Source organism: Dermacentor albipictus, chromosome 4 (genome assembly GCF_038994185.2).
Source record: "Dermacentor albipictus isolate Rhodes 1998 colony chromosome 4, USDA_Dalb.pri_finalv2, whole genome shotgun sequence".
In the NCBI taxonomy this organism is placed as follows: domain Eukaryota; kingdom Metazoa; phylum Arthropoda; class Arachnida; order Ixodida; family Ixodidae; genus Dermacentor; species Dermacentor albipictus.
The window spans coordinates 70,394,756-70,419,169 of NC_091824.1; the positions used below are offsets into that span (position 1 = coordinate 70,394,756).

The 24,414-nt window shown below is 47.6% G+C and overlaps 1 protein-coding gene across 1 annotated transcript in view; it reads right to left on the minus strand.

The window, feature by feature from the left end:
- The window catches only part of LOC135902057 (cell adhesion molecule Dscam1-like), a 177,872-nt gene that overhangs the window by 57,303 nt on the left and 96,155 nt on the right, over window positions 1–24,414 (minus strand). The window contains exons 13-16 of the mRNA XM_070537959.1: window positions 11,337–11,510; window positions 10,422–10,563; window positions 4,321–4,475; window positions 2,388–2,519 (exon numbers count right to left, since the gene is read on the minus strand). Coding sequence (XP_070394060.1) covers window positions 2,388–2,519; window positions 4,321–4,475; window positions 10,422–10,563; window positions 11,337–11,510 — 603 coding nt within the window. The remainder of the gene's footprint in view (window positions 1–2,387; window positions 2,520–4,320; window positions 4,476–10,421; window positions 10,564–11,336; window positions 11,511–24,414) is intronic.

Sequence of the window (24,414 nt, forward strand, 5' to 3'; positions counted from 1 at the left end):
TTCCCCCCCCTCTCGGTTGACCCGCTTTAAATCCCCGATAAGGACCCTCCATAAATCCCTTCGTTCATTCCGGAGCGGTAGGAAGAGAGAAAAAACTGGGGCGCAAAAACCACACTCTGCGTGTCCGGTTTACGGCGTCTTTTTTTCTTCTTCGTCTGTTGCTAGTTAACGAGATGTGAGAGTTATATGCATCTAACTGTTTATACAGCGAAATAATTAAGCCTGGATACATATACGGTTCTTTTTGTTAATTCCTTTAAGAAGGATATGTAAGAGATGGAGTAAATGTCACGTTGTTATTGTTATTATTATCTATTATTATTATTTGTTTCGAAAACAGAAATATAATTGAGAGGGAAGGGAAAGCGAGGAGCAGGCCGGCAAATGCCACCGAAAGGGGCACAACGCCTGCCTACTCTTCAGAGAGGAGGGCACAGAAACATACAAACGGAATATATGAAGGAGGCGAGGGAAGAGGAATGGCGGACGATTTTTTATGTCTGAGTGATGGCATAAAGAGGCACTGCCATCTCCTCCGGAAAGCGAGGGGGACACATAGAACTCCTGCCATTTACTAAATTATTCAAGATCGCTTCGGGCACTCGTCGGCGAAAGTCAACTTTCTGCGTGAAGAGCGCATGTTTCCCTTCATCTTTCCACGGAGTGACGCGGCCCCGCTTTAATTAAGATCGCCGAAGGCATTTCAGGAACTGATGTGAAGAGTGAATAAGTTCGAAGGACGATTTTGGACTTATTGTTGGGAATGTGAAATCCAGTCCCGGAATATTCGTAAAATAAAACACGTGGTCTTGGTCTATCACTCATTCCTAATTTGGCTGCTGGTCTGTACTTTAGTGTTCTACTCGCATTAGACGAGTCAAGGCTGTTGGCGAGTTCAACGAAGATATATTAAACAAACAAACAAACAAACACACACACACACACGCACACACACGTACACACACACACACACACACGCACACACGCGCACACGTGCGCGCACACACACACACACACACACACACACACACACACACACACACACACACACAGACACACACACACACACACACACACACACACACACACACACACACACACACACACACACACACGCACACACACACACACACACGATATAGAGAAGATGTAAGCCTGGCGATCAAAGACGGGCATATATATATATATGACCGTCTTTGATCGCCAAGCGTGGACTGCGCGGATTTGAGAAGGCTTATATCTTCTAAGCTATACAAATAGCATTATGTGAACGCGCACTGAGTGGAGAGACTGCAGCCCAAGCTCGGTCACGCACATTTATTGAAGAGTACATTTGTAAACAAGCGCACATTGGATCGATTACACGTTTCTTCTTCTTTCTTTCTTTAAAAAAAAAGCTCTCTCTCGCCTGTAGCCTCGGCGCCGTCTGGTTTAAATTTGTTTCTCCTCTTGATTTCCGTTCGTATTAGGACCGAAGAAACTGGTTTCATTTCCTAATTAAAGTGTGTCTAATACCACGGTTATGAGTCCCCGGTCGGGTGCCGTAGAGATAAAGCCAGTAAGTCCTTCGAACTTATTCACTCTTCACATCAGTTGCCAGAATGCCTTCGGCGATGTTATTTAAAGCGCGGCCTCGTCACCCTAAGGAAAGATGAAGGGAAACATGCGCTATTTACGTAGAAAGTTGACTTTCGCGTACATGTGCCCGAAGCGATCTTCAATAATTTAGTTAATGAGTGGAGTTCTAAGCGTCCTCTTCGCTTAGAACCCGCCATCACCCGCCATTAGTATAAGTATTTACGCCTATAAGGAGAGAGAGAGCAAGAGAGAGAGAGTTTGCGTGTGTTAGCGCGAGAAACGATGGGCAGGAAGCTTCTTATTAAAGCTTGGAGATGTCCACTAGCGTATGTATAACGCGGTATGCTATGCTTTCATGTATCCCTAAGTGGGGAACGTATCAGGTACATAAAGGACATATATAGTTGAAGAGGGCGGGAAATATAAGGAATAAAAAGGGATATCTAGAGATGATGTTATGGAAGAAGAAGAAACAAAATAGTGTCGTTTCTTTTTTAAAGCTGCTGCTTTTCTAATACTTCTTTGAAACGACGTCACAGAGATACACGGACACGGAATAACACCACGAACACGGTGGGTTCGTAGTGTCTGTCACACCATGTTCGTGAAACCATGTTCGTGTTTTTTTTTTGTGGTGCAGTTTTGAAGAAATTACCCCTAACCAGCTCGCCCAACTGTCAGTTTTACTTTGTTCGGATAATCATATACCAACCAGCTCAACAGCAAAATATCCTCAACTAACACATGGCAGCACTGTCTAAATGAAGATCATGCGAGATCATATAGCGCGCATTCGAATATTGACAAACCAGAGGCGTTCTTGTACTGGATGAGATAGGACAGAATGGGGCTGTTCCCGTTGTATGGCTCGCCCCAGGTCAGGCTCGCCGAGCGACTGTTGACGCTGGTCACGTTGAAACCAGGAGGCGCTTCTGGAGGTTCTACAAGTACATCAAAAAAATTTGTTGACAGTGTGCACATTTCACGTAAGTATTTATGAAACACGGAAGCTATGAAGAGAGAGAGAGAGAGTGAGAGAAAGAAAAACGAGGTATCCTTAAGCAGTGTATATCTTTCGAATGCATGTGTATCTTTTGTGCAGCTTATTTTCATAGCTGTATCAAATTTTTTTGCTACTAATTCTCCGATTTATATTGTAGGTTGTTTATTTAGTTGTCTCCAACCGCGTAAACTGCATAACGCGCTATATTGTTGTTATGTTTTTCTTCTTTATTGATTTTCCAACACGTTCGCAAAAACGTTTCTATTTCCTACATATACTTTCGTTTCAGCTCATGTCTTTATCCTTTAATCATTGAGCAATTAATTGCCTATGTACAAACAGGCGACAAAATAGTTTGTAGCATTTTCAGTCACGCTGAAGTGTAAATAAATCCAGGCGCATAAAAAAAGTCAAATCAAAGTCGGGTACAATTGCTGGAGAATGATGCATACGAAATCTCTGAACGAGTTTACTTATATCCTTGCAGTTATACGTGGCCATTTCTGAGGTAGCACGCGTGCTTTTAGTGCACATCGCAGAAAGCTATAGGAGACGAAGTATAGAAAGAAAGCAACGCTTTATCCTTTAATCATTGAGCAATTAATTGCCTATGTACAAACAGGCGACAAAATAGTTTGTAGCATTTTCAGTCACGCTGAAGTGTAAATAAATCCAGGCGCATAAAAAAAAGTCAAATCAAAGTCGGGTACAATTGCTGGAGAATGATGCATACGAAATCTCTGAACGAGTTTACTTATATCCTTGCAGTTATACGTGGCCATTTCTGAGGTAGCACGCGTGCTTTTAGTGCACATCACAGAAAGCTATAGGAGACGAAGTATAGAAAGAAAGCAACGCCTACACGCAACAAGTAAAAAACAACAGTGAAAAAAAAAAGACAAAAGAAAGACATCGTCACTTTTTTTTTATGTTCACGCTGTATCGCAGCAAGTGCTGGGAGTACGACGTTATATTTCACGACCATGCTCTAATAAGAATTGTTCGTGCGCTCGTCGAACAATGTTCAAGAACTATTCGCTGCACCGTGTTATGGCGCCGGGTAGCAATAGCCCGACAGTCTTCATTGTGACCCATTCGTAGCGACGCTCTCAACTATACGGCTGCCCGCGAAACGTAAAGCCTGGCGCTTGCTCCGCGGTGGATTTACAGTGCATTAAGACGGTTGGATAACTGATTCTTCATCAAATCTGTGCCTGTAATGCAGGTTGATTTTGCCGAAGCTATCTAAACTTAAAAAGCGATGTATATTTAGGTTGAAGCGTGTGTGTACTTAAATATTGTCACGCTTAGCCGTCCTGAGCTGGCATCGATAATATATTTTAATTCTGTGACTTGCATCTGATGCCTATTGTTAAATTTTGATACGCATGCCTTGCCATCGATGAAATAAAATACAGAACGTAGTGAAGGTGTGCAGGCAACGGTACTGCCTAGGCGTTCATTTTGGATAGCTGAAAACGTTACACAAGCGTAAAGTCCCATCTGTATCTTCGCGCCAGCCTAATCTCAAGAGTTCGCGTCAGCGGCCGTGCTGTCTTATCGGCCTCACGGAGCAGTGAATGATGGGGACGCAGTCACGGCCTGCTAAGCTCTAGTTCTCGATTAGAGATCGTGCAGAAAGTTTTCGACTCAAGTGGCATTTAATATTTTTTTTTCAGCTTACTTCCCTGCTGGCAAAACGCCGTGCTATTATGACGGTGAGGTCGGGGCGAACGCACCTTGCACGATGAGCCGGATGTGCGTCTCGTCCTGCCCGTAGTTGTTGGCCACTTCGCACACGTATATGCCCGAGTGCTCCCGCTGTGCTCCGGGCAACGACAGGGTGGACAGAAGGCCGTCCGGCAGAGACTTGTTCTTCACGCGCGAGCCTCTCCTGTGGGGGAGTTAGCGAGCCGGTGTTGCAAGGCGGTAGACACAATGGGCAAATGAAGACACACTGGGATCTTAGTGCATTCGAAGAGATAGATAGATAGATAGATAGATAGATAGATAGATAGATAGATAGATAGATAGATAGATAGATAGATAGATAGATAGATAGATAGATAGATAGATAGATAGATAGATAGATAGATAGAGAGAGAGAGAGAGAGAGAGAGAGAGAGAGAGAGAGAGCCTTTTCTATGCCTGTTTGTACCTAATTACCTATCTACTGTCATAATCATCGTGTACGACTTGTAACGCAGCACATAACACTAATCGGGGTCGTACAATAAGCGCGAAGAATAAGGAGATCCGAGATGCTCCAGTTTTTTTTTTTCATCGCAACTACGCAAGACAAACAAACCACGAAGCCAGATTAGGTGCAAATTAAATGTAGAAATAATAAGGAGGAGAGAAAGGAAAGTGGGAGAGAAGCCAGTCTGCCGCAGATGGGAACTGGATCCACAACTTCCGCATTACGCCATGATGTGCTTTGCCATTTTCTACGCTTTCCGTGTGCTTTCAGGGGACTCATTGCCGGTTTTCTATTTATGGCTGTAACGTGCCATACAACAGAAGTCGCGCTAGCACCAGCAAATATGTATATACCACCATACACCTGATGCGCCCGGCTGTATTAGTGCGAGAAACGTAGTCTGCTTGGCCGCTCAACACGAACTCACCTCTACAGGCAGGATAGATCGAGCTGGCTTGTCGAGTCGCGATTTTCCCGTAAGAGGAACAGGAGCAAAACTACGGTGCTAGCTACAGGCGGATCTATCCTTGCAAATGCACGCCGACAATCATTCCTCCCGAGTTTCTTATTTTGACTTGTATCGGGTAAATGCGTTACCTAGTTAAAAAGCAACACGAGCAAGTCTAATGGCCAAACTACGCGTACGCTTGCAACGCGCGCCTACATTTGCACAAGTGGTGCGAGACAGATCGTACAGATATCTTCTCCCGACAAATATCGGTGCTTCTGGCTGTTTTGCAAAAATACGCAACGTTGTCTACCAAGGGGAAAACAGCGAGCCAATAGGGTGCGTTCTGGCGCGTGTGTTGTAGGCTGAAACCTCCATTCCTGCCGAGCCGCTTGCAAACGTAATGCGCGTGGGCGCGAGCTTTCGCGCGCCGGCAAGCGCACATGTAGTTTGACCTTGAGTCGGCCATACAAGATCAAGGCGATTATACAGGGCATCGGTATAAAATGCTGCCCCTCCAGGAAGCTCATCCCACACCTACTGAGTGTACATACCACACCAAACGATTGACGACGCTTAGCAAGTGATGCTAGAGGTCACCAGATTTCCGAATACATCGATGTACATAAGAAATTTGAGGAGGAGGCGAAACACCTCTCTGCTGCAAAGCCAGTGTCTTCGCATGGAAGCGCACGAAGCCACTCTGTGTTTTAGCCAGTCGAGGAGAGCCTCGCACTTTTCTGCACATTCTGGGCAGTTCGATTATTGGCTCAGAAGACAGTGAAGGTACTTTTGGGCTTTCTGAGAACGTTTGGCTTGTGTGACTCCGTAGTGCGGTACGTGCACATCTCCTCCACCTCTCTCTTTCTCTCTTCTTTCTTTCCCTCTCTCTTTTCTAGTCACCTTTTCCCTTACCCCAGCGTAGAGTATCAAACTGGTTAACAGTTCCTGTCTTCATCTCTCTCTCTCTCTCTCTCTCTCTCTCGGGGCAGTCTAAGAATTAATGCGTCTCATCACCGTGAGCGTGGCAGAACGTGCCGGGCTCACGTAAGGACTAGATGACCGTGCTGAGTGAGCGTCTAGTATTGGGCTGACTAGGCTGAAATATAAATGCCCTGACGGGTAGTGTTCTACAGTTCTCAGTCAGCAGCGACTACCCAAACGCCGCGTTCGTGCGCTATGCTTTCTCGCAGCGACCGTAGACTGCTGCTGCTCTTCTGCTATTTGGGCTCACCGGAAGCGCGTCCACGTAAGCGCTGCGTTGTAGGCATTTATCAGCCCGACTCGTGTAAACGAGAGCAGGAAGAGGCAGGAACTTGGGGGCTTAGTTATTCAGGAACGCAGTCTCGTGTGGTGAAGAAGCGGGAACTCCGACAAGAAGGAAGATTATCGGAAAGCTTTCTCCTTACGTACACAACAAGCAGTACTTTTCGATTCGCGGCTGCTATGAAATATGAATAATAATTAGGGCAATACCTCGTATGAGCAGCGCGAAGGTTACCTATCAACATATCAAATAGCTCCAAGGTTCTTGTCTAAATCAACTTGGCATAGCTTGGCGCGCACCAGATTTGGACACAAAACGACTTCATTGAAGGTAAGAATAACGGCTTTGCACGCAACTATCGATCGCTCTTGGACGTAGAGGAAGATGTCTCAAAATGAAGTCAGGTGATCAGTCAGGAATCCCGCTGTCGGGATTTTAGGAGACTCGTGAATCCAAAAGTTCACTCGCCGCTGTTGCACTACGGCAATAACAACAAAAAAAGGAACTCGCTACCACAATTTCCCCGTTCCACATAAACTTTATTGCGAAAGCAATTAAATGGACACTCCAGGCGCATTTCCGCCGTCGGCATAGCCGTTGTGTTCCGTATAAAGTCCAAGTACGGTAACATCTCAGCCGCCCGCCGCATGCTGTGGGTGCGAGTGAAAGCATGCAAGGATGAGCCCAGAAGGACGTGGGCTTGAGAAGGACGTGGGACGTGGCCACCACCCGCCAGGTAGAGGGGGGAGGTTCTATTCCGGCGGTGTCTGCGTATAGATAGGCTGCGCTCGGCCGCACGGGCCCTATCTTGAAAGCGATTTGCGCTGCGTATGGCCTAGGCGAACCGAGGGCTCGTGGCTTCGTGTGAGCTGTGTTCTCGCCGCTTAGTTCGCGTTGAAGCGAGGCAGCACGAAGCGAAATTCGCTCGCTGCTGCTGCCGCTCTTCCTCACGCCAACGTTTTAGCAGCGAGTGTTCGCGGTTGTTGAGTGAGATGTGTTCATGCTTATCTGTGCGTGCGTGACAACGTCCTTGTTAAAGTCAGCGGATGTTTAAAGTTTTAGCGGTCCATAGACCTACTAGTTTTAGTTCGTATAGCCGTCCAATAAAATTCTATCGCAATCGATGATCCGTTTTTCGGGCGAAACTGCGACATCTTTTTTTGTTGTTGTTGAGCACTATCATCTTAATGTCTTTATTTTACGACTACTTCTGTGACGACGAATAATCACCACATTTTCGTGTGCTGTAGTACGAACATAAATGTCTTATTCCTATGTGGTATAAACTTTTTAAAACAGGGTTGAAGTGCCTCAGACAGGCTGGCCAACGTTTCGATAGGTGGACCTATCTTCGTCAAAGGCGGCCTCGTCATCCTCGGCGTGTTAGTTTTAAAGGGTTAGTGTAGTGACGTCACGTGCGGGTGTTGTCGCTGGCGGCTGGTTTTAAAGAGAGAGATTACAAGAGGGAACAGGCGTTCTCGTCCGACGTCTGTGAGCCTCATTCTCAAGACGAAGGGACAAGAGTGTGAGAGTGGGCACGCGGGGAGGAAAGAAAGGAAATAGAAGCGGACAAAAGGGGGGAAAAAAGGAGAAAAAAAAAAGCAGGGGGAGCCAGGGCCGTGCCAAGACACAACAAAGGGGGGGGGGTGAAAGAAAAAGAAAGAGAAAAATGAAATCTTTAAGAAATACGGGGGCTTGGGAGCGTGTTGGGGATGCGAAGGGTTAGGAGGTATTCTGGGGAGTCGTTGGCGGCATGTTTTTGAGGCATTAGAACGGCCGGTCAAGCAATAGGTCGAGTAATTTTGAAATAGTTAAGGTGGCGACGCGGAGTCTGCGGTGCAATGTGCGGGGTGACTGAAAGGTCTTTCAAGGGGCACTGCCCCACGCGCTTAACGTAGGTGTCGTTACGGCGGCATCCAGAAGGCGATACTCCGGGTTGAGGCGCCGAAAAAGGCATATTGTGGGTATGCTATATATGGCTGAGAGGTCTTATGTTCATTTTGATTTGGTCTGCATTCCGGAGTCCACCACTACGACATGCCTCATAATCAGATTGTGGTTTTGGCGCGTAAAACCCCGGAATTTATTATTCGGACATCAGGAATTCGCGGTAACAATCTGGCGTACAATTCGTATGTGCATCGCTGAAAAAATAAAACAAAGAAAGACATCAATAACGTCTTCGTCTAACATGACTGTATCGAGGAACGGATAAATTTCTGCTTCGTGACAGTACTCAGGTGAGATCTTGTAACGTAGTTGGTGACTTACCCGCAAACACCAGCCATTCCGGTAAGGCTGACCTGCTTAGCGCTGGTGCAATTGAAAACTTTCCAATACAAAAGCAAATGTCAGTCTCTTTAGAGCATAAAAAAAAAAAAACGCCTTGTGACCTCAAGTGGCAGTATGAACAAGACGGCGTACTACAGCGAAACGCACTTTTCAACCAGCGGTGCATTACGACTCCGTAAAAGGCAGCGCAGGCTTGCACGTATGCAAATGCCGTTGCGCGTTGCCATTTCTACGTCAGCTTGGGCACCACTTCCTCCCTCTTTCTTCTTGAGCTTGTGCAAGATATGGTCGTCTATTTCAAAAATCAGATTTCGTTGACAGATGCTGGCTTAGTTACCATTTGAACTTTTGCTCGTTATATGCAACATTACGGATCAGCCTTCGATGGCGACACGCACGTACAGACCTAGCGTTTATAGCTAGCCAAGCTTGGCCGCAAAGCTTCCGTTTCTTTACCGCCAGCCGCGCCGTCTCTTCGAAAACGATCCCTGCCGCTGATTTGCGACGCAGCTGTCGCCAAAGCCATGTCCAGTCGAGCAAGGGCCACCGAGCGTTACTCGTCGATACGGTTCATTTGTTCCTCGGAAGGAACTCGCCGTCTCCCTATGGGCGTTTACACGAGCAGCGTTCGCGAGAGAACTCAAGGAAAGAGAGAGAGAGAGCGCGTGAGCAAAAGACAGAAAAAAAGTGACCTCAACGGGAAGCCCTTGAAAAACTGGTTGGGGCAAATTTGTTTGGTTTTAGCGAGGAGGCTGGGAAGGGGAGCGGAAGTAAGCAAGAAAGTACAGCTGGCTCGTTAGAAGTTGTTCTTCTCTAATGGACCTTCGCTTCGCCGGGCAATTTGAGACCAAAGCGCGGACATACCCATGCTTACTGGGCGATCATTATTACGCCGGGAACATGGACCCGGGCCCGTTGTTCCGAGCGAAAAACAAGCTTTCCTCGTGGCCACTTTATCATACCGCTGTCGTCAACGCCACGGACAAGAGCACCAGGAGGACTACTTGGCAACGGTCACTGGGAGACAACGAAACAGCATCTCCTTTCTGCCCAGCCCACCCACATTTCCACCCGCATGCACCTTGTAGAGTTCTTTCTTCACCTCGTTTCCCTTCCTTCTCGTGCACAACTGGCACATTTCCCCCTCACTTCGGCTTTGCGGTCATCTTTCTTGTCGCTTTTCTTTTTTCACGCTGGGAGGGAGAAGTCCGTGTCAAAGTTCTCCCTCTTAAGCGCCTCCTCCCGATCCGTATTGCCCAGGGGGCCTTTCGCTCTCTTTAATGATTGCCATGGCTCAACGAGCAGCCGGGACGCGGGCGCGGGCGCGCAGTTGCGAACGACACTGACACGCGAAAAAATGACGCGGAACTCGGTAGCAGATGGGCATTCCTTTCCCCGCTCTCCTCTGCCTCCCCCGATTCGCTTTCGCCTTTCCCTTTTCCTTCGCTGCTTGAGGCGCTCCCTCGTAGGGGGCGCGAGATGGTCTCCACGCGGCCGCGTCGAGAAGATCCGCGTCCGAAAACGATCAAAACACTGGCGGGGAGAAAGTGAAAGAGGCCTGCGCGGGGATTGGGGAGGGGGGAGAACGAATGGGGAGGAGAGAGGAGGGGAGTGTGGAGGAAAGGCAACGCACAATTTGTGAGTGTCCAGTCGGCGCCCGTTGCGGCTCCAGCTGATGGTGATGGGCGCGTCGCCGGAGGCTCTGCACTCGAGGCCAACGCTGTGACCCCGCTGCACGGTCTGGTTCCGGTACGACTCGTCGAAGCGCGCTGGCACTGCGAGACACGGATAGGGGAGGAGGGAGAGCTTGACGCGGGGTGGACGACGCACGAGCGTCGGCGCGGTGGTGTCTGTATACGAGCAAGGCGCTGGTACGAGCGATCGGGGACAGAACGAGCACCTCTGCGAGTGCTGCTTTTTTGCTGTGGACACGAAGCGACAGTAAATGCAAAACGATGCCGCGAGGAGAAGTACACTGCGAGAGATTGCCGAGAGCTCTGCTTAGGGAGCGGAACGTTGCGCAGCGTTCTCATTCGCGGTCGCCGCGCGCTCTCTCTTCGCGCACCATTTACTGGTTGCCGTTTCCGCATTGCGATGCTTTGTTGTTTCGTTGGGAGGAAGGGGCGGAGAATCTGAAAGTTAGAGCTTGGTAGTCTATTTACGCTCAAATCTTGTTCTGTTGGCCAAGCGAAAAGACGCGGCGAAGGGATGTGCCCCGTGACATTGAAACAAGGAGTAATCGGAGTTGGCTCTTTCATTTGCCGTCAACCCACGCAAAGGAAAGGCTCACATCGAGGAGCATACCTCTTTTTTTTTTTTCTGACCGCACATACGAGCGCTAAACGATGTTAACGGGATATTGCAAGGAAAATACTGTATCGATTGCGCGGGTTATTTTTCTCGAGTTACGCTTCCGTAATGGAACCTTCAAGAACATAACAGGATTACTTCGCCAGGCCTTAATATACGATAAAGAGTTTATCAATATGCGATAAAGTGTAATTTCGACGCGCAATGCCATTTTTTCTGCTATCTCAACTATACTTACCATGGACGTTGAGTGTGATGACGGTGCTGAGTCCTGTGCCGACGCCGTTGCTGGCTTGGCACAGGTACGAACCGCGGTCCGAGACTCGCACCTGAGCTACGCGTAGCGTGCCATTCTCGAAAACTTGGTAGTCGGGGCCGCTGAGAATCTGTCGATATTCCGTGGTGCTTGGCTCTGCGCAGTAAGGAAGCGGACATTTGACAAGGAAGCGTTTTTTCTTTTTTCTTTTAGTTAGAAGCTTCACGAGCCCTTTAAAGGTGTCTGCATGTCCCATATGACCGCTGCTATACCACCGTCGAAAACACAACGGACCTTAACTATGACGACATTTCCTTATCCTCGCGAGCTGGAAAGCATGACGCCACGGTGCCGTGACAATGCTGGCGTCAGCGTAAATAAATGATAAGGTCTTTTAGCGTAAATAAAGGAGACTGATTTCTGTTTCGTCGGAAATCAAGATTGATACCGTGGGAAAAGTTTTCAATATACTTAAGCGGAATCGACATTTTAGAATTGTACTACCCTGTCTCTCCCCAAAAAATGAACGATTGCCCTAAGCGTGGCTAACACCATGACCAGCAGCACTGTGAAGAGCATGGTGTTAAATTGATTATTACTAGGCGACTGGTGCTCTTTAACTGTTTGTGTGCGTTGCATATGATGAGAGTGAATGCGCGAACGCAAGAATAAAGCGAAATTGACGCGGGCTATAGTCGGTACATTCCGAAATTATAACATCGCGAAGGAGACGGGGCAAATTGGAAGACACACGAACGACGAGGCGCTGAAAGTGTTCCCCGTCCTTCGCACTGTCACAATTTCGAAACGAACCAACTCTAGCACGTGTCAACGCCATAGTTAAGAATAATGCGCTACAGACGGATTAATAAGCATATTAACTATGCGTCAGCTAGCATGTTCTGGCCAATGAGCATTGCAAGAAAGTCTGCTTAAATCTTTTCTGAAGTCGCTAAACAGTGCCAACAGCTACGGATATAATACGATCCGTATCAAACCAAGTGCACTCGCGGCAATTGGTATACAATGACCCGGTTCGTTTTATACATTGAAACTCAAGACGCGTGGCCAAACTGCGGGCATCACGTTATAAAATGTGACCGGATCGCGCACCGGCTGTGCTTCACGCTACACCATTACGCAAGATCTGCCCATCAGCTGCTCCACGACTGCTCTCTTCGGCAGCTCCTAGACGATCGCGGGGAGATCAATCACCTTCGTTTAGTGTAAGCCTTTACATAAACTCTCTCACGTCGTTTGCACCGTCTATCTATGGCTGGCATTCTACTGTGTAAAGACAAATCATTCTTACAGTTTTGTATTACACGCACACCTGAAGATTGAAACTGTCTTTCCACCTCATGGCAACAGGTACAATTAGAGAATGTAACGGACATGTGAAAGCACTAGTTAAGATTACGTATTATTTTGCGTTACACAACATTTTTTTATCAAGTGCGTCTGATTTTAGTAACATCATTTAATAAAGAACAATTTTGTGCTTTCGCTTCGACATTACTCCTCAATATCGTTTAGCTAATATGTATGCCTTGCGGTATCTAATTATTGCCCTGCTGAGCCACGGGAAATACTTTCTTAGAGACTTGCCGACGGCCGCGCCTCGCCTGCACCTAGAAATCGATAATGTTTCACTGGCTGTAATGATACAGTTTGGGAAAGAGATTTCCATGCCAGCATATATGGTCCTTTCTTGAAATATTCTGGGAAGCTTACTGCTCCTCACGTCTGTCGTAAAATATGAGACGCAAAATCATAAGCAAACACAAAATCGACAGCTGTGAGTGAAAAAATGAGCATGGTTTTTAATATGTACAACGCCAAACACGGACCAGATGTTTACACAATTAATGACCTTGCAGTGTTTAAAAAAACTTGTTATGAATATCAAAGATAAAGAGCTCCGGGATAGGTAACCAGCAGTACCATTAATAACCTCTTTATTACGCTGCGCAGGCGCCCCTAAATTGTGTGAAATGCTGCGTTAGGGAGATTTCCATAACCAACCATAAAGATTTCGCAAGATGTGAGAAAGATTAAGGGAAAGTGAGGAAAGACGCGGAGGAAGACGAGGAAACAAAGACGACGGTGTTAAGTTCCAGAGGCAGGCAGGCCACTGCTCCACCCCAGCGTCTTGTTGTTGATGAAATTATTATACTGTGGGAAATCAGGCCGCCGAAAGGCCGGCTATGACAAACACACACACACACATACAAAAACTCCAGCGACAAAGGTATGTAGGAACTAACAAACAAAAGAAAGAGTCAGGAAAGCAGTGAGGAAAAATAGCGGAGGTATAAAGCAAAACGTAACTCAGGTGTAGCTTGTGATACAACGTAGAGCGCGCTGTATCGGTGGCATGCGAAGGTGCCTCCTCCCACACACTCACACCCACACGCACGCACAGGCACGCATGCTTACAAGCACGCTTAAACGCACGCTTTGCTGGTGGGATACTTTAACGATTCCGGTATTAACAGGCATTTACCGCGGCTCCTTATAGTTACGATGTGAAGTATTTGTAATGCGCGGCTCACACACGAGTGCTGGGGAGATGAGTCGATAGTCCTAACTTCACAACGCCTTTAATCGAGAGGGAAGTAATAATTGATCATCGATCCGACCAAATAGTTATCCTGTTTATTACAGAGGCACGGCTAGGCCTCATCTTCTGAGGCCGAGGAAGAGCTGCACTGGTAACTCCCAAAGGCCCGGCGATGGGAAAAAGATCGCAGGAAGAGATTGGCTGCTACTTCTAGATCGATTTATATTGAGTCTATAAGCAATGTTACACACAAGGGAGATTAGAAGAGAAAACAAGCGACAAAAACGACGTGCGCAGACGCAACAGAAAACCCACAAAATGAGTAAACGAGCGGGGAGGGTTACCGGCGCGTGGGTTGACTGCAAACCTTAAAGACGAATCGATAACGGCGCTCCACTTTGGAGCGGGAACTAATTACGCGGAACGCTGGCTTCTTTCCAATCACCGGTCGAGGCAAAATTCAGTAAAAGAAAGAAAGACAGAAAAGCAGATAGAGAAAGAGTGGTATAGAATGAACGATGCGCGCAAAGGAAACCTCCTCCGCAAGCCGTGCATGCCGCTACTCGATGCGTTATTTTTGTTTTGTATTTTTGTTTATGGTTTTATTGGTTTCATCCTTCCGTCGTCACATCTCGCTGCTCTCTCTTGCGCGTAGGATGATCCCGATACGTGCAGTCCCTCGGGAAGCAGCGACTATACGTAGCTTATTTTTGTTTTTTGTTTTCTCGTCAGTTATTGGTTTTTTCCCAATTTGCCTAGTGGGAGATATTGCATAGAATAATAGACCACCGGTCCTGCTCCTGATCAGCAGGTTCATCAGCTGCCGTGGCTGTGCTTTTTTTTTTTGCAGCTACGCGCGCTTTCCCCGTGTGTGCCTTTCTTTCTTTCTTTTTTTATCGGCGTGGATGGGTTTTAGCAATGCCGGTGTTTGGAAAATGCGGCGATCCGTTGCGGAATATGGAAGCCGAGGGAGATAGCAAGGGAAGGAGGATACCTGGGAGGTTCATCTCGTTGCGTCGGAACAGTATAGAATTGAAAAAAAAAGAGAAAATGAGAAGATGGGGAGGTCTGACAACGCGAGGGGTCGCACGCGAGGGGGCGATGACGTCACCGACGTTGCGCGCAAGCTGATCGAGCAGCGAGGTGCGGGCGCGCGTGAGAGGCGACAGGTGGCATCCATCTTCATTTGCCGGCGGCCTTTTTCTGTTTTCGCGCCGGTTTATCTTTCGGCCCGCGCGGCGACCAGAGCCTCGAGCGAAGGAGTCTCGCCGAGCGTTATGACCGTTTCGCGATCGTTAATTGCCGATTACGGCCCGTTAATCTTCCTGCCGCCCATTCACCATTCGAACGTGTATACGTGCCCCGGATTTGAACGATCGGAGAGAGCAGCGCACGGTATACAATGGGAGATGCGGGAGGGGAGGGGAAGCGGACAATGCGCGTATACGAAGTGCCGCTACGAATACACTCCGGGAGCATTTTTTTCGTAGTTTTGTTTGGGGGAGCTCTTGTGGTCGCCTTTGGAGCTGGGTAACGGTAATGTAAAGTAGGAAAATAAGAAATGGCAAGGCACCCTAATTTCTTGGCTGATCCGAGGTCGCCTCGGAGAAAAGAAATTACTGCCCGTTGGAAAACTTCTGCAATGAATAATCGCACTAAACGTTTCCTCCTTCGAATAATAATAATAATAATAATAATAATAATAATAATAATAATAATAATAATAATAATAATAATAATAATAATAATAATAATAATAATAATAATAATAATAATAATAATAATAATAATAATAATAATAATAATAACAATAATAATAATAATAATAATAATAATAAGCTACTTCTGCTTCCTCCTCTTGTTAATTCACGTCCACTGCAAACGAAAGTCCCTTCTAGCGATCTCGAATTACCCACATCTTTTGTCAGCTGAGCCCACATTATGCCTGCGAATTTGCCAATTTCATCACGCCACCTAACTTTCTGCCGTCCTCGACTGAGTTGCTCGTTATCTTGGCACGCACTCTGCAACATTTTATAACAGACCACCCTACGGTTGCTCTGCGCCATGTTGCAACCTGCCAAACTACGCCCCCCCCCCCCCCCATTTCCTCCTCTTGATCTTAGCTTGAATACCGCACCTTCGCAGCGCCTAATAATGTGCGAGCGACGCGATGAAGTGGAAACTGTTTTAACAACGACAAGGTGCTCACCTGCGAATAAATCGGGGTTGCGAAGTGGTACACTGTAGCTGGGTTCAGCTATCTGTTAAAGTGCACAGCCAAAGGTCAAGTTCGGCTTATATATATATATATATATATATATATATATATATATATATATATATATATATATATATATCGCGGGAGAAAGATACGTTTGATATCGGAGTGCATTCCTCGAATTGTCTACGAGCTGCTGGGAGTTGTGTATGAGTTGTTGGTATCTCTGCTTCGCTATATAGACTCGCTTTCGAAAATCTTTAAGACTTCAATAGCGTCACTAGAGCTGACCCGGACCGACCTCGTGCTACACTGGAAGCACTCCCGAGCCCTCGAATGCGATAACTGTTCTGCGTGCGAACCCAAAGCTCATGCTGAGCGCCGGTTGTAGCGTAGAAAATCGGTGAAGCCTGTGAGTTTGCACGTTTCGTTATTCTTAAATCTGACCACGGTAACGTTTACGGAGGGTGCGCATCTCCAGCTTTTTGCGATCTTGTGATGGGTTTTAACCAATGCATCCTTTAGGAGCGAATCCCACGAAGGAGAGGTATTACGCGATTGAAAATTGCTGAATTACGAACGAGGCGAGAAACGGGAAGAGCTAGGCGTACTGTTCGTTACATATTTCTTAGCGTTGCTGCAAAATCTATTAGTATTGTGGCTGCCGTCGTCATGGAAGTCCTGTAAACCATCTAGCTGGAGCTGTGCTGACAGAAGAGAGGCATTGCGCGCAATCCTGGCTGGAAGCAAGCACCGGCTGTATAGGACTGTTCTGAAGTTGTTGTCGAGCGGGCTCCCGTGGTACGTTCTGTCTGTTCTTTTTTCTCAGTTAAACTTGCAGTATAGCACTTCGTAATACTGTGTTACGAAATACAGGCTAAGAAATTGAAGACACGTCACCTTCAGCTTCAATGCCACGACATTTACTCAGGTAATTCTATAATAATAGGGCATAGTCTTTCAGCCATGGTAGCTAGCTTCTTGTGTATTCTTTCACAGCAGAGAATCGTGCGGGTCAAATTTCAGGCCGCAGTATATATAGATGCAACTGGGATGGAAAAAAAAGAACCATACTAAACTTAAACAAAGAAAATGCTAGGGAAATCAGACGATAAAGAAATAATCTGGAACCCTCCCCCGCATCTATACATGGCTTTTAGATCTATACGATCAGTCGTTATTGAAGTTTGATATGGCTCCTTTCGAATAGAGCTATCAGATTTCCAGTGCGCTCTGTCGGCCGGCACTCAGTCGCCTCGGTCGATCATATAGAATGCCTTAATTTTCTTTTTACGCCCTGTAATGTCCACACTGCGTCAGTTCTCGTTACCTGCGTCGCACCAACGGATCCGGGGTCACCTCTGGTCATTGTCTCAAACGTCCACTAACTTTCGAAAGCTCAGTCCCACAGATTGATTGTAGAGCGAAGAGGAGGAGGAGGAGTCGGAAGATGCTGTTGGTTGCAGGCGCATGTAGCCTTGCAAGACATGCAGGCAACTGATACGCCCGATCCCCTAACTCCAGAAAAATTGTAAGAAACGGGAAAGCTAAAGGTACGGAGCTCAGCTTGCTACTAATAAATAAATAAGTAAATAAATAAATAAATATAGTTTCCTTCAGCGCCCTTCTGGGTATTAGTGTCGGGGGACCGTATGAAGCATGGACTGTAGAGATGCGGTGCAATATACAAAATACATCCAGAATGCAAATGAGAAACAACGTAACAGTTCAATGATAACACATCGGCGAACAGAACGCAATACATAAATACGACATCCACAATAAAACTGGCAAACGATGCACCATTTAGTTATGTCAAGATGTAAAAACGTCGTCTTCTAACAGTGTAAAAAAAGATGGATCAGGTGCAGTAACATTTAGATGCGGCAAATAGTTCCAATCGTGTATAGTACGGGAGGAAAACGAAAGTTCAAAAATATTTAGTCGGCTATTATACTGTCGTATTTTCCTACTGTTGTCCACGGGGGCGCACACGTAAGCGGGTTCCTTCACGTAAGCTTCACTATTAATTCCTGTTTTATTTTTAGCATATTAAATAGCAATTTTAGTCGTAAGTACTTACGCCTTTCAGAGAGCAAGGGCCATCCCAAACGTTTCACAATATTAGATGACCGGTTCCTGAAGTCCTAAACTCCTGTCGCAAATCGAGCTCCGCGCTTCTGTATACGTTCCAGTATATCATTCATATGATATCGTTCATATGATATCATTCATATGATATCATTCATATCATATCATTCAGAAGGACCCGCTATGGTAGCTCAGTGGCTATGACGTTGCGCTGCTGGGCTCAAGGTTGCGGGTTCGATTCCAGCCGGGACGGTCGCATTTCGACACGGGCAAAATGCCAAACACATTCGTGCATTGAAATTTAGGTGCATAGTAAACAAACCCAGGTAGTCAAAATTAATCCGGACTCCCCCACCACGGCGTGCCTCACACCGCATCGTGGTTTTGGTGCGTAATACCCCAGAATTATTTTTCGAAAAAATGAATAGTTCAGGAACGCCGTGCGAGACGGATGAATAAGATGACGCACACAGTGAGGCGGAACGTGACACACGCGGACAGTCCGTGAGCCATTTCGCGCACGATCTCGCGCGAACGAGATCACCGGTGATCTCACCGACGAGCTCACCTTCAGGCACAAACACCCTGATATGAGTCTGCCAAGCGTTGGCAACCACAGGCTAAGTTCACATCACTTAAGAAATTCTGCAGGAGTCGGGACACCTGCCTCCGGAATGCCCTGTGTCCTCGGGAAAACACCACGCCGTTCATATATTAGCGTGCGGAGCAGTTGGACGCTGAAATGCTTCAGTCATGCATTTGTGCTCTTGAGCGAGGGCAGGCCAGGACGCTCAGAAAAAAAATATAGTATTCTGCATCACCGTGAGTTTTACAAGTCAGACACTACGGCGGCGCGGTGCGTCCGATGTTGTATAGCTGTGCTGGAGTATGCGCTGACTCCGTGCGGAGGCCGTGTGACAGGGCCGACATACCCAGTCCCTTTGTCGCACATGCAGAGCTGCTGAGGGGGCGACCATAAAGAATGAAAGTGATTGGAGACGGCTCGTTTCAGATGGCGTTGAGGGTTTCGCGGCGCCTTCATTCTTGGCTTGAGCTCCAAGGCATCGCGATGTTGAAGTCTATCAGCCGCTTCATTGCGCGCTACGCCCTAGATATGAGAGAATCCATTGAAGCTGTTGAGAAATCCGAGGTTTCCCAGTAGTTTGAGAAGGCATAAGAAACTTTGTGTGCACTTTTCCGGAGCAACGTTGCGCAGGCATAATGCTGGAAGGGTTACAGAAAAAAAAAAGATACGGACTTTCTCGTATTAAAAATAAATCTACTATGCAACACGAACAGGAAGTTTGCGTACTGGTTAGTAGTTTCTTTGGAGAGGGAATGAATCGTTCCTTTACTTTGGATCGCATCAAACGAAGTGAAGCACGTACAACACCTAATTTCTTTCTCATCGAACTACTGCGACGAAAGGCAAGAGCTGTTTTGTAGATCGCGGATGAAGTGATTCAGCACCCGTACCTGCAATGCGCAATGTTGAAGTGCGCGGACGCGATTCGCGGCGGACTGTCATCTTGATCCCCGCTTTCAAACACTGGACGTGCGCTGCAGGTTGGCAACCTGCTTCCGCATCAGCATCGGTGGCGCCCGAGCGGAGCACTTTCGGCGGCCTATATAGATTCACAGCAAATGAGCGCCGCGGCTCGTCAAGCCCTTTCCTTCTTTCTTTCTCCTTCTTTCTGTCCTTCACGCACGTCCCTTTGTTATCTTCAGCACACAGCAATGGCGGCTTATGTGTGTTCAACGCGTGGTGTCGTGCTGCGGCATCTCTCTGTGGAGGTAAAACCACCCTCATCAGGCTCAACAGCGATGCCGGGAATCCCCGAAAGAGCTGGCTGCTCGATATTGATAGAGCCTAAGTGGGCATTGATGGAGGCGCGCGTTTCACTGTGGCGAGCTCCGCGAGTCTTCTTTGCTCTATAGCTGACGACTTTGTCTTCTCTCTCTCTCTCTCCTCTATTCCAGACTTTCAGCGAGGCGCCTGGCGCGGCGGGTAATGGCTTCACCAAGATAAGGGCCTAATGATTTATCTACGGCCCAGGGAAACGAGATGACGACGGCGTTAGCGCGCGAAGCAAACGTACACGGAAGAAACGGAGTAGATTGAAGGCACGGAGCCGCACAGAGACGACGATGCGTGCCTGTCTTTCCGTTCTTGCTGCCTCTTTTGTTTCGTCACCCAAAAGACGTAAAAAGGATTTCCGTTTGCGGAAAGTAAGAAAAGAAAAAAGGAAGAGCGGGAAATTCTCACTTTAACGAGAGGGCCGGGTTGGACTGGAAAGAGCATTCGGATGGCGGCCGCTGAGTCGAGTAAACAGTGGCGTGGAAGAGGTTGCCACACACAACCGTGATAATCAACGAGCGTCGGAGAAGCGCCTCTCTGTTTCCACCGTAGCTGAGGTGTTGCTTTTCGATGCGAGCCCCTGGTAGAAACGAGAGGGATTCCACGGGAGAGGAGAAGTGCCCGAGAGAGGCGCACGGGGAGCCTCGGCCCAGCGTCGACGGCGGCGTGGCGTTACGAAACGAGAAAGAGAGGCAGTCAGCGTACAGCGCCGAGCCCATCGTCCGCCATTGCGCGTGTCCCGGCTTGCGGGATTAGAAGCCACGACATCTAATCGCCGCTCGGTCATCTGTCACGGAGGGTCCCCCGCTTAAGGCTTATCTCGCCGGCGTTCACTCCTGTGTGGGCGCTCACGCGGCTGGCGAGGTTTAAAGCATCGTCAAGGGACGGCATGGCTCAGCGGGTTTCCGAATGCAGCGAGTCGGTATACGTGTTTCCCCTCGCCTGGCTTTCGCTCCTCTTTCTATACTTTTTTGTTTATCTTTTGTTTACTCACCTCATTATAGAGTGCGAATGTTTCGCGTTGTTTACCGCTCTTCTGAAAGCGTTTTCACGGAGGTGTTTACTGGTATTTGGCGTGATATTCTTGTTTTTCTCTCAGTGGGGGCGAAAAGATATTCTGCTTCAATATACGCTCCACTTCAACTGCGCTAGTACTAGATAAAATCAAGAAAAAAAATAGCGCTTGCTGAAATGCAGTTGAGATAAGATCGAATCAGAATGATATGTTTAAAAGATGGCTCGATGCCTGGAATTTTCAAGAGGATAAAGGAAAGAAAAAATAGAGGCGAGTCCATTTGGGCACAAGCACCTTTCCGAGTTCATTAGGCGGCTGGTATAGCGCAAAGAAGGCGACGCATAAAAAAAAAGAAGGCACTGGATAAGGCAGCGCCTGTCCTGTGTTTTAGTTTTTGTCTGTGTCGTCGTGCCATTTGCGCTGTTGTCATACGAAATTGACGCAACTCGTCCAAGTTTACACCCCATTACCTTTTCAAGACGACGACGTTATTCGATAATTGGGTTAAGCAACGAAGTAACGTTCAATACACACTCATCTCGCTATGGAGCTTTTCATTTAAGTTTACAAAGTGAGTCACCATACTTAGCTCCATCTACCTCGGCAGAAATATATGATCATAGTTATCTCGCCCCCCCCCTCCCCTTTTCCTCGTCCCCCTACAACGTCTTGCAACTAGAACATACGGTGAACCGCGTCCCTTCTAAAACAGGATATTATACAGCCCCAATTGCTAGGACGCACATAAAGAAAACCCAAGTGCGGGAATTGAATTACAGCACGATGTGCCGACTCTTGTGCCAGCTGGTTGCACAGGAGCTGCAATGAGTAGGCTTTCCGTGTTCTTTTGTTGCTGCAGGCGCACCTATGTAGTCTGTTGTGCTTACGAAGTGAGTGTGGTAAAAGCCGGAAGGAGGTTCTCGCTACTGAAAGAAATAAAAAAATAAAAGGAAATGTACTGAGGGCTGAGCTCATTAGATGGGCATTATGTTCTCCATTCTCCGCCAACTCCCTTGGCCAAGTAGGATTTAAAAAATAAAGAAGGTCGAAAAACGGCTGAGTACGCGTACCCAGAAGTCTAGAAACGAGGAAGCGTGAAATCCTAAGTTCTCCTTAAAATACAATCAACACGGTACCCCCCCCCCCCCCCCCAAAAAAAAAAGTATGGTGCCAGTGTTCTCAAGTGCTCTAGTTTGGTGCCAACGTAGAACTAAATATTCAAGAAAACAGATGAGCATCGCTAAACCGCTCAGGCAAAAGTAGTTTCTTGGTAAGCTGAAGCAGCGATTGCTGGAAAAAAATTTATATATATATATATATAAAATCTACGAGGCACGTAGAGACTGGAAAGAACTCGAAGCCTCGGAAGAAATGCACAGCTGAGTGATAAAGAGATTGTAAGCAAAGGTGGAGAAGGAGAAAGTTCACTGTATTCAAATTTTCTGATATACTGCTTTCTAACCTTCTAACAGCGCTAAATTACGCAGGGAGTTCCGGCTTATAGAAAAATATGAGAAAACCCGGCAACCACAATCTCGTTCAGCGTGACGCGATGCGAAGCATTGTGGTTTGTTTAAAGAAAGGGGGCTCACGAATCGTGTTAATTTTCTGGAGCGAGACGGCGACCACAGTTGTAAGGTGTGTGCGAACCGGTGATATGTGCAGCGAGAATGACACAGTAGTTGTTTAAGATGAACTGTGTGTGTGTGTGTGTGTGTGTGTGTGTGTGTGTGTTTTTTTTACGTGGAAGGAACTGCGTTTGCTCCACTTGGGAGGCGTAGCGTTCCCTTACGGTGATTCGTTTCACTTCCTCTAGAGCAGCGCGGGGCTGAAGTGGCCGAGCCGCACAACGACGACGAGCGGCCTCAGCATGCTTACGCTTGCGTTGCAGAGAAGCTTCTCGAGGCCAGGTGTTTGTGACGCAATGGGCTAAAGCGCCAGGCTTCTGCGAGGAACCGGTGTTACGGAGGTTTTTTTGTGCCCAGCAGCGGATACATTTTAAAGGACTTCTTTTTAAGAATTTATTGAAGAGCGCCGTGAAAGAGGCCAGACGAAAACGGTCAGACAGATTGCAGGGACAATCGCCACTTGTCGAAGTACCCCGGCACGCTTTCCCCGGAAAGGCGAGAGTAGAGCGACGCAGCCGGAGACTGCACTACCTTCGGAATCAGCCCACGAAAACGGTTAGACAGATGGCAGGAAAAAAAAAAAAGCCTTGCTACACATCGACAAGAATTCTTCGCTTTAAAAAAAGTTAGGCACCGCTTTCTAAATGCACCGAAGCGAAAAACCAGCTGGTACACTTAAAAAAAAAATGTTGCCTGGAGTAGAGAACCGTGCACAGGGGGTTGCGTTGCCGCCGGAATCCTGTATCTCCCCGCAGCGAACGGAGAAATCAAACTCCGATACAGGCGAACCAGAGCGCGCGACTCTGCACGTGGCAGAGCTGTGTGCGCGCACACCATGTCGCGCTCTCACGGCGAAGTCGTCGAAAGGTGCGGAGCGTTCCCCACCTTCCCCCGCGCCGCCAACGCCGCGGGACGCGCGCGCGCGAGCAATTGCGACGCGACAACGCTCGCGAGCTCCTCGCGCGCCCCAATTCCCCCGCCCGCCGCGAATATAATGCATTTTTAACGACAAGACACGCGTAGAGGCAAGCAAGGAGCGCTGTCGTCGATACACGAACGTCTGAGTATCGTCGCCGTCTCCCTCTCCCCACCTTCCTCCCCCCCCCCACTTCATTTTACTTTGGTTGCCTCCTTTCTCGCGTTAGCCGACGCGAAAACGTTGTTGCGCGCCGCGGTTCAATTTGGGGAAAGCACACCGTGAAGTGCGCGCCAGGATCACACTATACGGGTGCATAGATCTAGCTGCAACATCCTTCTCTTTCTTTTCTTCTTTCTTCGTTTTTTTTTCTCACCGTTCTGCGAGTCGCTTTAGCTTTGCTTCTATATGCAAGGCGCGTGTGGGAGGCACACGAAACGCGGCGGAAGCGGCATACACGAAAACGTGATTGTGTCTTCTCTCCTCGCCGGTGGCGCGCATCACCTCTTCCTCTATCCTCTCTATTTTAGCAAGTGATGGCCTGGAGCGAGCTTCCTAAGCGAGGGATGCATATTGCATCCCCCTATTCGGTCGCTGCTGGGCCTGCGTTTCTAAGCGCGCATTTTCTCGGAGTAAGCCCAGAGACACGCGAACACTTTTAAGGAAACCAGAATTTTATCGCACCTTTGCTCCGTGCTTCGTTTGTATCTTGATTTTTGTTTTTGTTTTTTGCTTCTTTCTTCGGAGCGGTTTCTTGGGAAAAAGGGT